Source organism: Myxine glutinosa, chromosome 6 (assembly GCF_964187855.1).
Source record: "Myxine glutinosa chromosome 6, kmMyxGlut1.1, whole genome shotgun sequence".
Lineage (NCBI taxonomy): Eukaryota > Metazoa > Chordata > Myxini > Myxiniformes > Myxinidae > Myxine > Myxine glutinosa.
Genome location: NC_136266.1, coordinates 29,591,318 through 29,604,636, shown reverse-complemented (window position 1 = coordinate 29,604,636; position 13,319 = coordinate 29,591,318). Strand labels below are relative to the sequence as shown.

The 13,319-nt window shown below is 44.2% G+C and overlaps 1 protein-coding gene across 3 annotated transcripts in view; it reads left to right on the top strand.

The window, feature by feature from the left end:
* The window catches only part of CFDP1 (craniofacial development protein 1), a 40,093-nt gene extending 28,841 nt beyond the window's left edge, over positions 1-11,252 (top strand). For all 3 annotated transcript variants that reach the window (XM_068119783.2, XM_068119785.2, XM_068119784.2), the window contains exons 6-7: positions 8,831-8,998; positions 10,772-11,252. In XM_068119783.2, the coding sequence (XP_067975884.2) occupies positions 8,831-8,998; positions 10,772-10,862 (259 nt within the window). In that variant the 3' untranslated portion in view covers positions 10,863-11,252. The remainder of the gene's footprint in view (positions 1-8,830; positions 8,999-10,771) is intronic.
* Positions 11,253-13,319: the final 2,067 nt, after the last annotated feature.

The window sequence follows — 13,319 nt, the reverse complement described above, 5'->3', positions numbered from 1 at the left end:
GAACTGTCCATCGAACTCCGAGATAGAATTGTGAGGAGGCATAGATTAGGAGAAGGGTATAAAACAATTTCTAGAGTGTTGAAAGTTCCCAAGAGCACAGTGAGCTCCATCATTAGGACATGGAAAGAACCTGGAACTACCAGACTTTTCCTAGAGCTGGCCGTTTGACCAAATTGGGCAACCGTGCAAGAAGGACCTTGGTCAGGGAGGTGATGAAGAACCCAATGGGAGGTGACCAAGAACTACAGAGTTCTTTGGCTGAGATGGGAGAACCTGCGGGGGGTACAACAATCTCTGCAACCCTTCACACATCTAGGCGTTACGGGAAAGTGGCCAAACAGAAGCCACTCCTGAGAAAAAGGCACACGAGAGCACACCTGGAGTATGCAAAAAGGCAAATGAAAGACTCTGAGAGCATGAGGCAAAATATGATGTGGTCTGACGAGATGAAAATTGAACTCTTTGGTCTGAATGCAAAGCTCTATGTCTGGCGGAAACCAAGCACAGCTCATCACCCAGCTCATCACCGTGAAGCATGGTGGTGGCAGCATTATGCTATGGGGATGCTTTTCAGCAGATGCTTGTCAGCAGATGCTTTTCAGCCTTAGACTGCAGCGAAGATTTACGTTCCAACAGGACAATGACCCCAAGCATACAACCAAAGCAACACTGGAATGGCTTCAGCATAAGAACGTGAAAGTTCTTGAGTGGCCCAGCTAAAGCCCAGACTTCCATCCGACGCTCCCCATCCAACATCACAGGGTTTCGCAAATATACAAGGAAGAATGGGAGAAACTCCCCAAACCCAGATGTGCAAAGCTGATACAGACATATCCAAGAAAACTTGAAGCTGTAATCACTGTCGAAGGTGCTTCGTCACAGTATTGACTCAGGGGGTTGAATAATTATGTAAATTAGATATTTCTGTATTTCATTTTAAATTATTTTGTTAAAATTATCTAAAAAAAGAAATTCCACTTTGACATTGTGGGGTTTTATGTGTAGATCGGTGACAATAAATCTCATTTGAAACCATTTTAAATTCAGATTGAAACACAACAAAATGTGAAAAAGTCAAGGGGTGTGAATACTTTCTGAAGGCACTACAACAACAACAACAACAACAACAACAACAACAACATGCATTTTAAGGCCATTTTCCCTGCGAGAGTGGGGGTTGGCCTTGCGGTCCCCATGACGATCTTCTCCATTTTGCCCTATTTTCTGCATCTCTCCTTGGTAACACCCTTGCCCGCATTTCTTCTTCCACCATCTTTAGCCAAGTCTTTGTCGGTCTTCCCCGCCCTCTACTTCCTTCTACATTCATTTCCATCACTCTTCTCAACCAGTCACTTTCATCCTTCCTCAACACATGACCAAACCATCTCAACCTGTTCCTCTACACAGCATCAATCACAGGCTCTATTCCCATCATCTTTCGCAATTCATCATTTGTCTTCCTCTCTCTCAACAACACTCCGCACATCCACCGAATCATTCGCATTTCCACACTTTCCAGCCTTCGTTGCTGCTCTACGTTCATTACCCATGTCTCGCTCCCATAAATCATAACACTTCTCACACATGCAGTATACACCTTTCCCTTCAGTTTCAACGACACTCCCCTCCTCATCAGCACGCCACTCAGTTCCCAAAACTTCTTCCATGCACATTTCACTCTAGCAACCGTTGCCGAGTCTGATCCACCTTCTCCATTCAGCATGTCTCCGAGGTAGCAAAATGTTTTCACACCTTCCAGCTTCACGCCGTCTCCAAGATCCAACTCAACATTTCCTCCATCTGCAGCTCCCTCTGTGCACACCTTACATTTGAATGTAGCTGCCACACTGGTTAATGACCCTCTCAGACCCCCGCTCCAGCGGGGAAAAATGGCCTTAAAACGATCATTCATTCATTCATTCATTCATTCAGACCACTACATTTTTGATCAACCCACTTGGCGCACATTGTACATTGAATGGAGTTCACTCCGACGCCCTTCCTGCACACAGCACATGGCCACTTCCCAGTTCTTTCCACCTCACCACATTCTTTACCACTTGCCATCATCTTCGTCTTTCCGATATTCACCTTCAGACCTCTTGATTCCATACATTCCTTCCACTTGTTCATCTTTTCCTTCAGTCCATCCATACTTTCCGCAATCAACACCAGATCATCTGCATACAACAACTCCCACGGTAAACCCTCCTTTACGTTCTGAGCCAGCACCTCCATCACAGCTACAAATAGTAGTGGACCTAGTACCGACCTTTGATGCACTCCCACCTTCACCTCAAACTCACCACTGTTCCCGTCCTTCGTCCTTACAGCTGTGCGCGCTCTTTTGTACATTGCCATCACTACTCTGATCAACCATTCCTCCACTCCTAACTTCCTCAATGCCCATGTCAATACTTCGTGTGGAACCCTATTGAATGCTTTCTCCAGATCAACAAACCCAAGAAACAACTTCTTCCTCTTCTCCATGTACTTCTCCTGCAACTGCCTCACAATAAAGAGCGCATCTGTCGGTCCTCTTCCTGGCATAAATCCAAACTGCATTTCGTTGATCTTCACTTTCTTCCTTATAATCCTCTCCAGCACCCTTTCCAATACCTTCATTCTATGCTCCAATAACTTTATCGCTTGGTACGAGCCACACTCCAGAGGGTCACCTTTCCCTTTGTATAGAGGGACGAGGGTACGCAGTTCCCAATCCACTGGAATGCGGCCTTCTTTCACCACCAGATTACAGATCTCTGTCATTCTCTTCACACCGCAACTTCCTGCTGCCTTCAACATATCTCCCACAACTCCCGTTGGCCCTCCCGCTTTTCTACTCTTCATTGCTTTTATCGTTTCCTCAACTTTCTTCTCAGTTATCTTCTCTGCTGGTCCTAAAACTGGGTTACTCTCTATGTTGCCATCCCATTCATTCTCTGTATTCAACAGCATTTCATATACCTTTTCCATCTTCCTTTAATTCCATCTGGGTCCACAACGATTTGTCCCACTTCATCCTTCAAGCAACTCACCCCCATCACATCACACTTCTCTTTCGCTATCTGCTTTGCAATGCTGAATATCGCTCTCTGACCTTCTTCCGAATCCAAGCGTTCTCCGAACATTTTCCTACATGCCTCCTGCGCCTTTGCTACCTCTTTCTTTGCAGCCTTCTTGGCTGCCTTATAACTTTCATGCTCTGCTTTTTCTGCTCCCGTACCCTTCGCCTTCTGCCACTCCTTGAACTTCTTCCTCTTCTCGTCAATCCTCTTTCCAACTTCATCATCCCACCACCATGTTTCCGAGTGCCTGTGTGGTCCTTTTGTCCATCCACATACCTCACCAAAGGTTCCCAACAGACTATCGTTCATTGACATCCAAACACTTTCAAGCTCAACCACATCAGCCTCTACCCTACTCAGCCTCTCTTTTAATGCCTCCCTTACTGTCACCTCTTTCAACCTCCACACCTTCATTCTCGGTTGGTACTTCACCCGCCGAGCTCTCCTCGCACCTTTCACCCTTATGTCGCAGACAACCCAGTGGTGTTGTGAAACAGCCTCCTCCCCCGGGATCACCTTTGTGTCCCGGAGGTGCCCCCTATCTCACCTACGCACCATCAGGTAGTCAACGGTTGTCGTCGACCCACCTGACGTGTATGTAACAAGCTTATTATCCTCTTTCTGGAAATGAGTATTACAAATCAACAAATCAGCTCCATCAGCAAACTCCAAAATCCTTTCACCTTCTCCATTTCTCACACCATATCCGTAACCCCCATGAACTCCCTCAAAGCCGTCCATACTCCTTCCCACATGTCCATTTAGGTCTCCACCTACCACAACAACTTCCTCATCTTTCACGTTTTCCATCAGCTTCTCTATCGCACACCAGAACTTGTCCTTCTCTTCATCGCTCCGACCAACCTGCGGAGCATATCCCGAGATGGCGTTCACCAAGAGCTTTCTAATAATCACTTTCACCATCATCGACCTATCACTCACTCTAGTCACCCTCACCACACTGCCTACAAACTCCTCAGAAAACAGGACACCAACAGCATTCACGCCATCCGCGCACCCTTGCCACACAAACTTGTATTTCTGTCCCTGCCTCCCCTTCACCATTCTCACACCACTTCCCTTCCATCTCGTCTCTTGCACACAACATATGTCCACTCTTCTTCTGACCAATACTTCCACCACTCTCCTGATCTCCTTGTCATTGTCCCTACATTCCATGTCCCAAATCTCAGAAACCCATCTCCACTTCGGGCTGTACCCTGCCCATACGTAGTTGTAATTGTCATGGTTCTCTTTTTGAGGCAATGTTTTTATGGCCGGATGCCCTTCCTGACGCCAACCCTCTTAGTCGCCTTCTACGACACGCAGGGATACGGTGTACCAGTTAGGGTGGAGCTTAAAATTTTTTTTAAAACTACATTTTTATTTTTGAAGGTCTTACCCCCTTAATCTGTTCCATATAATATAGAAACACTGTATAAAAAGTTTGAGCACAAAATTATTATGTTTAGGGGTAGCTCAAGGGCCTCAAAGATTATGAAAATTATAAAAATTCAACGAATTACGAGTATATCAGACTATATCTTAATTTATTTTAAACAACACACTTGAACACAGTATTTATTTTTGAACACGTTAATAGTGAATTCTTTGTTCAGTTTCTGACAGAGTTCATAGTATCAGTCTGACAATGTCCAGCAAACCCCAAATTTATTATTTTCATGGCATCCCGGACAGTGTATGTTTTCTGCTATCAGGGTACATTCTGCGATGGTCCTCGACAACTTGCAGCTGAGTTTCATCGCGGGTTATCAACCCACTGTACTCCTGAATAAGTGCCACTCCACGTTCAGCATAGTCATTGACAACTTTTAGAGAGTTGACTGTTTCTGCAGCCTGCTTGTAGTCGTCTCTGTCATCCCACAAGTCCGGATCAACCGCGAGAAATCCATCTGGAAGTTCCATCATTCGCAGAAGTTTCATTGACCTTGCTGTGACGAAATCTTCCAAGTTCTTGTCCTTGAATGAATCAAGAGCAACAGTGATTCGCTTGGAATGATCCTGATCTTGGTCTTCTTCATTCTTCATGGCACTCACCATCAGTCTCTTGGTTGACGAACTGACCCGACTGTCGAAGAAAGCCTAGCTAACAAGTTCCTGTGACAAGTACCACACGTGATTGGAAAACTTGCGTGATGTTGACTTTGAGATGGCTGGATGGATTGATGAGTATTCAAGCAGTGACTTCAGCAGCAGCAGGTCACTGTAAGGAGCACCTGATGCTTGAGGTGCAGAGATCCAGGCTGTCAGGTAGACACGTACTGTGAATACACACACATCACGTAATCCTCTCTTTTCTGCAGGAGTCAGTTTGAATTGAGCCTTGAACATCCAGATCTTGAGACAGTATATTACTTTGGACATCCAGCAGGCGTGGTGCATTGCTCCGGGTGACATGAATCGCACTCCTCTGGCAGGAGCAGCACCGAGAAAGACAATCACAAGTTCCAAGAATTCTTTATAATCATCTCTCGGCTGACTCTGTTCAAGATGCTTGTTGGCATAATCGATAGTGCCTTGCTTTATGTCTTCCACTAGACTTGCCACGTCATCAGCTGCAATCCCTGGTTCATACTTGGCCGTGTCTATGAATCCCCTGTATTCCTGGAAGCGTTTGAAGAGTGGAACCTCGGGAGAAGATTTGGCTCCCAATCCCATACACACTTGGAACACTGCACCAATTATCAATTCCATAATGTGATGCCTGCAAGCTAGTGACAAGAGCTCCTTCTCAAGCTTCTGCTCTAGGAGGACACAGGCACCAGCGATCCGACCAGTGTTTGAGCTGGTCGTGTCAAAACACATAGCTCGGATGCTGTCGGCTATGCCCCAGTCTTCTATGGCTCCAAAGACAGCAGCAGCCTGAGCCTCGCCTGTTCCAGATGGAAGCTTGGCAACTGTGAGTAGCTGAGAAACTCCTTTCCCTGAAACCAATACTGGCAGGCGATCAACCTTCTCTTTTCCAATTAGATCAAGGATCAGTTTGCCGTCCCAGTGAACAACAAGGGGAACATTACCCTGAAACTCCGCCTTTATATTTGCAGATCTCTGGACTCGGTGTTGTACTCTTTGTTGGCGAATTGAGTCTCTGTTTAGAGCAAGTTCATCAATGTTCTGTCCCAAGCTTTTGGCAGTTTCTGCTATAACAAAAACGGCTTTGCGGTCTGACACTTTTGTGCGATCTAGAGCAGCTGCGAGTTCTTCAGTAACGACAGTTTTTCGCCCCCTCTTTCTTTTTTGTGTCTGAAATGTGATGCCTCCAGCAGCTCCCTCACTTGCATTGTCCCCAGTTTCCATCTTTTCACTATCTTCTGCTGAGCTGTTTTCAGATTCAGAACCAGATGAAATCAGTTCAGCTGTAGAAGCTGCTAACTGTTACATTTGCTCCATTCACTGTCGCCTGGCAAGCATTTCCTCCTCTCTTTTGGACGCCGTTTTCTCCTTCGCAGCAAGCTTTACATCTACTCCAGCCAGCGACCCCCTTCTTCCCTTTTCTCGCTGGGCTAACAAGAAATCCTTGTCTTCTTGTAATACTGACGTATTGGTCAGAGCATCAGCATGAGCGACATCAAAAAGGTCTTCAAGCCTGGAAACAAAAGCCGACTCTCTCGCGAGTTGAGTTGGTGACGTTCGCGCTTTGTTCTTTTTCAGAAGACGCCATTCTTCAAATGTCTGCTCAAGCTTGGTTTGGCAGTTTTGATGAGCTCTCATCGGGATTCTAGCTTTCTTCCAAAAGTTAGCTATTTCCGTGATGGTAACATCCGACGATTGTCTTACGGTCTCCTTCAGATCGAGATGGTGATGTAGGAAGAATCCAAGAGCCATACGCAATGATGGCAACTTGCTGCCACTTAATTCAGTCACAGAGTCGCCAAGGAGATACAACTTGGTTTGAGATCTTGTTGCTTTTTCCACAGATGACATTTTCAATCAGATATGAATCTGAAAGAAGTAGAACATAGCATTAAGAAATTAAGAATCAAGAAAATTCAAACAGTTCTATTAATAACTGAGCAGTGAGCACAATGCCTCAAGCAATTACACAAACATACTGCTGCAACAGTGTTGCAGCTGTTGCTTAGTCAGCATAGTCAGTCCATTGAGTCCAAACAGTAAACAAGTCTGAACATGTCTGGAATATAAATTCATGGAAAATTTGCATTATCAATTTATCAGAAAAACAATGGGATTCGGATGATTGGTTGGATAATAGATATGAACCAGTTGAACCACAATGATTATATGCTTCTATAATCTGTGATAACATTATACCATGTTTATACACCCATTGTGTCTGTGATTCTCTGCAAAGCCTGTGATAACTTCGTTTTTATTTTCAAATAGTGTTCTGTGATACACCTATGTACAGTGTTTACTTTTAGATACTATGGTGATAACTGATAAGCGTTCCCAGGTCAGCGCTACATCTCATTTTAGCATTTATTGTCTAGCAGACTCTAGCTCAACGAACATTTTACTCTTTTATTATAACAGATATTGTGTATTTACAATGTACATATTACTACTGTAATTATTTATTGAATGGAGCACAGAGTTTTATAATTTAAAGGTTTTATCTGTGTTCCCAGTAATTAATTTTACCACAATGATTGCATGTTGTGTGTATGATGATAGGAGAGAGTGTCAATTTACTTAGTAGTTAAAATTGGGTTCTTAATTTATCAACAGAATTAATCTATTAATCAGTAGTATGCGAAATAAAAGGGCGGCCGCAGCTTTGGGGTATCAGAAACTTTACCATCATTGAGCTATCCCTAAATATTGTTCAATTGTGCTCATATTTTGCCTGCATTTTTATTTCATATATAGGAACAAATTGAGAGGGTAAGAAGATCATATTTCAAAAGTTCAAAAATAAGCTCCACCCTGGGACTGTACCTATTCTAAACCAGGGTACACACCGTACACTTTCTGAAGGCACTGTACATAGAAAATTGCTTTTATTTGTAAGGTGGGCATCTCAACGGCATTGTATCAAGTTGATTATATATGATAATAGCATTGAAGCTGTGGAAGAACAACATGATTGCAAACATCTCCTTGAGGTTTTTACATGACAAAGTTCTTCCAATGTTCTCAAGAAGCATGACGATCAATACATCAGTGGTTGCAATCGCACTTTGGGCAATTACACCATTGGAGTTTCTTCTGAGACCGTTTCAGAGATTTATCAGGGTGGAGATGACGAAATGCAATGAGAGTATCAACCGGATGGGATGATCCAGCATGTTAACGTTGCATAATAACAGAGCCCGTTTTGTCATGGTACTTGAGTCGTGCAATATTTTCCCCTTCTTCCAGACGCGTACTATTATTCAACGATGTAAGGCTTCGCTTTCACTCGTTGGGGATTCTTTGCTCACTTTCCTTACGCTAACTTTACCTGACTCTGCTGCAAATATCGAATAATGTCACCACAATGTAACCTAATTGACCATCCTAAAAATTCTGCTCTAGTTCATTGACACTTTTTGACAAGGAGGAACGGAATCAGTAATTCACATACATCTTGCATCCTTTTCTCGTCATTTTGCTGATGCTGCTGTAATTTCAACTGTCCTGTGTCGTCTCTGCTCTGAACACTATGAGAGAGAATACCTTATTAACATGCCATTTTAAAACCAAACCGAAGGACACAAACAAACCCATTGGCACATAATATTGTCCAGAATGCTTTCCCTAAAATACTGAAAAAGAAAACTGCATCACTGTGTTGGCAGGACAAGGAGAGCAGCCAGGGCCGGAGGCATAGGCTCTGTGCTGGGCCACATTGAGGGTAAACGCCCTCGGATGAGCACGCTGGATCGTTCCCGACTCGACTGGGACAACTTCAAGGAGCAGGAAGGGATTGAAGAGGAGTTGGCTACACACAACCGTGGCAAAGAAGGGTGAGTGTCATGTCAGCATTTATTTTGTGCAATCATTGTTGGTTCATATTTGACACTCGTGAAATGCATTCTGCCTAGATGTGTCACTGTCAACTGAGTCATAATCTTAGCGTGATATTACAAAGCATTGACGGGTTCGGACAAAACTTGGTGGATGAGTTGGGTGGGTGACAAGACAAACCTGATTACATTTTGATTGAAGTCCGGATCGATACAAAAGGTAAACTCTTCAACCTGGCGGAGGTATATGCTCCACTGATTGCCTTCTAGTAAATTGCAATGTTGTTATCCTTGCAAAAAAGCTTCTTCCAAATATTGGTGGTTGGTATACCTCCTATTTGGATTTGCACTCGCGATTACCATCTTGTGCAATTGTGCTCAGATTCACAGTTAAGGAAACCTTTCCGTTTGACGCCTTGATTCCTGTCATGCTTCCTGTAGTGCACCTGCATACTTGCGGCAGCATACCGTGGATTCCCAGTCTGCAGTTTATGGGTATCACATTGGGCTCCTCCATGATGTGTACTCCATGCCTGTGCATAACGAGAGTTTGTGCCATCATCCGCAAGATGAAACAGAATGAGTCTGAGAAACATTTCATGCTATTGACTTCTTCTTCTTGTACCCTCCAAGGAATATTATCGCACTGAGGGTTTAAACAATGTATTATCTTCTCTGACGAAGATGCGCACACTGCAATATTCTATTACGACAGACATGAAAACCATGCATTTAGTGATGGCATCCTTAACTGACCTGTTGCATCCCATAACATCTGCTTCAAAACTGTAAGTACCAGTAAGTAACTTTAATAGCGTACTATCATGAGGCGTCACTTTGAGGAAGCAGGGCAGGTGTTCTCGGGTGCGGTGTATCGCAGAATTGTGTTTGGCCAAATTGAGCTATGCTCCTTAGTGTACCAAGGGCATTACTTCTCACTTCTGAGTCCTTTTGGGAGGTTGGTGGTGGAGACGAAGCTTGGAGCCACCCGCGTGGGAAACTCTCAAGATTGCGACGGCGTCGAAGGCCCTACAAGTGTGAGGTAAGTCACGAAGATGGCCTCCTTTTCCTCCACTGTCTGGGGAAGCACACGCGGACTCAAACCCACTTGTGAGTCTACAGTAGGCGAATCCTCCTCACAATTGCTGCTGTAAAAACTCTCCTCAAAGAGCACCAAAAATCAACCACAGACGCAATGGTCAGCGTACTGCTCAAGCTGCCTTCTTCTCCAGCACCGAGCTGTGACTGACGTCACCCGGCCTGGTCACTCCGGGGGCGTGGCCTGCCGGCTCTCTTCCTCAGGCCCCTTGCACGGTCGCTCCGCCTCCCCTGGACGGGTCCTTTTGCCATATGTGTCCATAGGGCGGGCTTAGCTTGGCCGGCTGCCGCTTTGCCTGACCGGTGGTTGTTATAATTGTTAGGGATGGCCACAGAGGATTTGCTGAACAGGGGGAATTAACCTTAAACCCTACTCTAATTAACACGTCATCGTCCCTCGTATGATGAACATTTAAACAACCTTAAGCAAATTTTCCCTACTTAGTACATCAAAATTCTCCGACGCGTCACACGGTCCTTGCTATTTCTATACAATTCTACCTTCCCAACGGTATTCTCTTATCTACCCCCATAAATGTAACACTATTATTGTGCATGTATATGCATTTATCATACTATGAAATGCATCTTTTCTCTTCGTCGCCGACGATTCTTTCCTGGCTTCCAGTCCTTCCTTGACACTTACTTTATCCTTGCATTCCCTCTTCTTTGCAGGTACATTGAGCGCCAGGCTTTCCTGGACAGGGTTGATCATCGTATTTTTGAGGAGGAGAAGAATGTTCGTCTTGCGAACATAAAGCGTTAGTTTCCCCCCACACGCCTTTGCCCCAAGTCCATTGAATGTTCGTTCCCTCTCTATCTTCATTTCCTCAACCGGAATGTTTGGTGATGACTGTTTTTAAAAGACCTACTTACTTGCTGACATGGAGAGTGAGTGTAATAAGTGTAATAAGTTCAATGTGAGTAGGGTTGTACTGATATTAGGTTCTGAATGTGTTTGTGTGTTATTTGATGGTCAAACTTAAAATGATCCGAAGTTTCATTTGAGCTTTATCTTGAAAGCGCCAAATGCAAGAAGTCGTTCTGTTGCGTATATGACAGAAACAGCATGTTTTTTGTCGACAGATAAAGCAGGCAGATAAATCTGTGCCAGATAGAAGACAGAATGAAAAACGAATAAAGATTTTTTTTTTAATGGTTTGCTGTAAATGACTGCTTTGAAAGTGTTGCTGATGATGTTTTATGCTAGTTGAAAGGTCAGTGGCCTAGTGCGAGCCAGCAATGGTTGGGAATTGTGTTTGTTATTTGACTGAAGATTCTCATTGAGCTGAAGAGTCTATGGAAGAGTCTCATGCAGTCTATGGATGAGATGGCTACGGAGTTTGTTCAGTTGTTGTACAAGAGGCATCTCTGATAGCAAGGAAACTTAGAAGCTTCCTGGCATGAGTATTAGAGAAAAAGTTTTGACTTCTCAGCCAGTTATAACATCTCACATAAGCCTTGTGGGTAATGGAGGTGTTTTGCATGATAATAACATTCTGCACTTCTGAAGTGATCACCATTTTAATGACCATTTTATTACTATTTATTATTGTTACCTGTATAATAAGACAGAATACCGCCATCTTTGTGCCGCAGCCTTTGTTCACTCACATCTGTGGTCTTGCTGGCATCCTTAAAACTTGCTCATTTTGGATTGGACCATTGCTTACCTTTATTTCCCTTCTCAACTTGTGTTGGTTTTCAAAGTTGTCAAAATTTGTCATGACAAACCTATTGTAACAGACGTGGGACTGGTACAGGAGCCCGGTTCGAGTTCCGCGGGTTGTGTCAAAACGACCGCAACCGCCAGTTAAGGCCAGAGCCCCGAGCAAGTTTCCTGATCTGTTTGTCACGTTACAATACTCGTTGGGAAATAAATGTTCACAGCTTCGGCACACTCAGTTCTGCACACAGTGACTCTTCCTGCCGATCTCAGGTGCTCTCCTCCAGCGTTACTGTCTTCTCTCGGCTTTCAAGTCTCTTTCAAAAGCAGTTGTAACTGCCAACTACCTGTGTCCGCTGCATCGCTAACAGACCTCAAAATTGCTCCTTCTCTTTCCAAGCAGCCGTTAATGGAACCATATTCGAGATCCACTGAAAAGCCCTGTGCCAGGTTGCATGGGCTATCTGGTGAGGCTAACTGCAGACTTTTTCAATGCAGATTCACCCTGTATATCAGCTCCTTTGGTGAGGCTAATGGCCAATTTCCTCAATGCAGATTCGCTGTACCTGCACATTCTCATGGCTTGAGCTGCAAAGCTCTCGTGTGTGCTTTGCAAAGACATATAAACAGAGGAAAGTAACATTAAATATGTGCTGCCAGGGATTTGAATATGGGAGGACAAAACAGTAGTGTAGGGAAAACAAACGTCTCGCTGTACATACATACCACATACAGTATATATTGCGCAAATAGTAGGTCACGCTTATCTAAACAAATGCTACGAAATAACAATGATTCTACCAAACAGTTTTCTTAACCCCCTAAAGATCATTCCCAGAACAATATTGTTATGATCGTCACTGGTGTTCCAAATTCCACGCCTCACCACTGTGACGGTCGTGGGTCACATAACTCCGAACCAAACTGGTTTATAAAAAGACCAAGGATGCCATCTACAGCACTCACCTCTGAATAGATCTTCGTGCCCAGGGTCGGTTGACCATACCTGTGAGATTTATCCAGCAGATGGGGAACCGTGCATGTGGCTGCGTAGCTGCTACTAGTTGGCTGAGCGAACCAACACTACGCATCACACTTGTTATCTAATGGGCCGATTGGTTAATTGAGGGAAGTATTCAAAGGACGATAGGTCCCAGCGCTGAATGTCCTGTCTTAATGGGTGATCAGATGTGATAATATGTCACGTATAATATGTGTGCATATAAAAAACAGTCCAACATCTCAAGTATATGTGTGTACATAATATACAGTACAACATGTCAAGTATATGTGTGTACATAATATACAGTATACTATGTGTATAACTCTGCAGGTGTATGTGTAAATCATGATTCATGTATGGGTGTGTGTGTGCATGGGCTGCTGCCACTAGTTGCCATCTCCACTCGCGTATCTCCAAAACTAAACAGAGCCTTTTCTGGTCCTGAAGCATCCATATTCACCCCAGCAGCAAAGAACCACGACTCATGGACCAAGCCGTCTCCTTATCCGTGCTCCATTTCCCCCTCCGCCATCCCCGAAGTGGTCTCCAGAGTA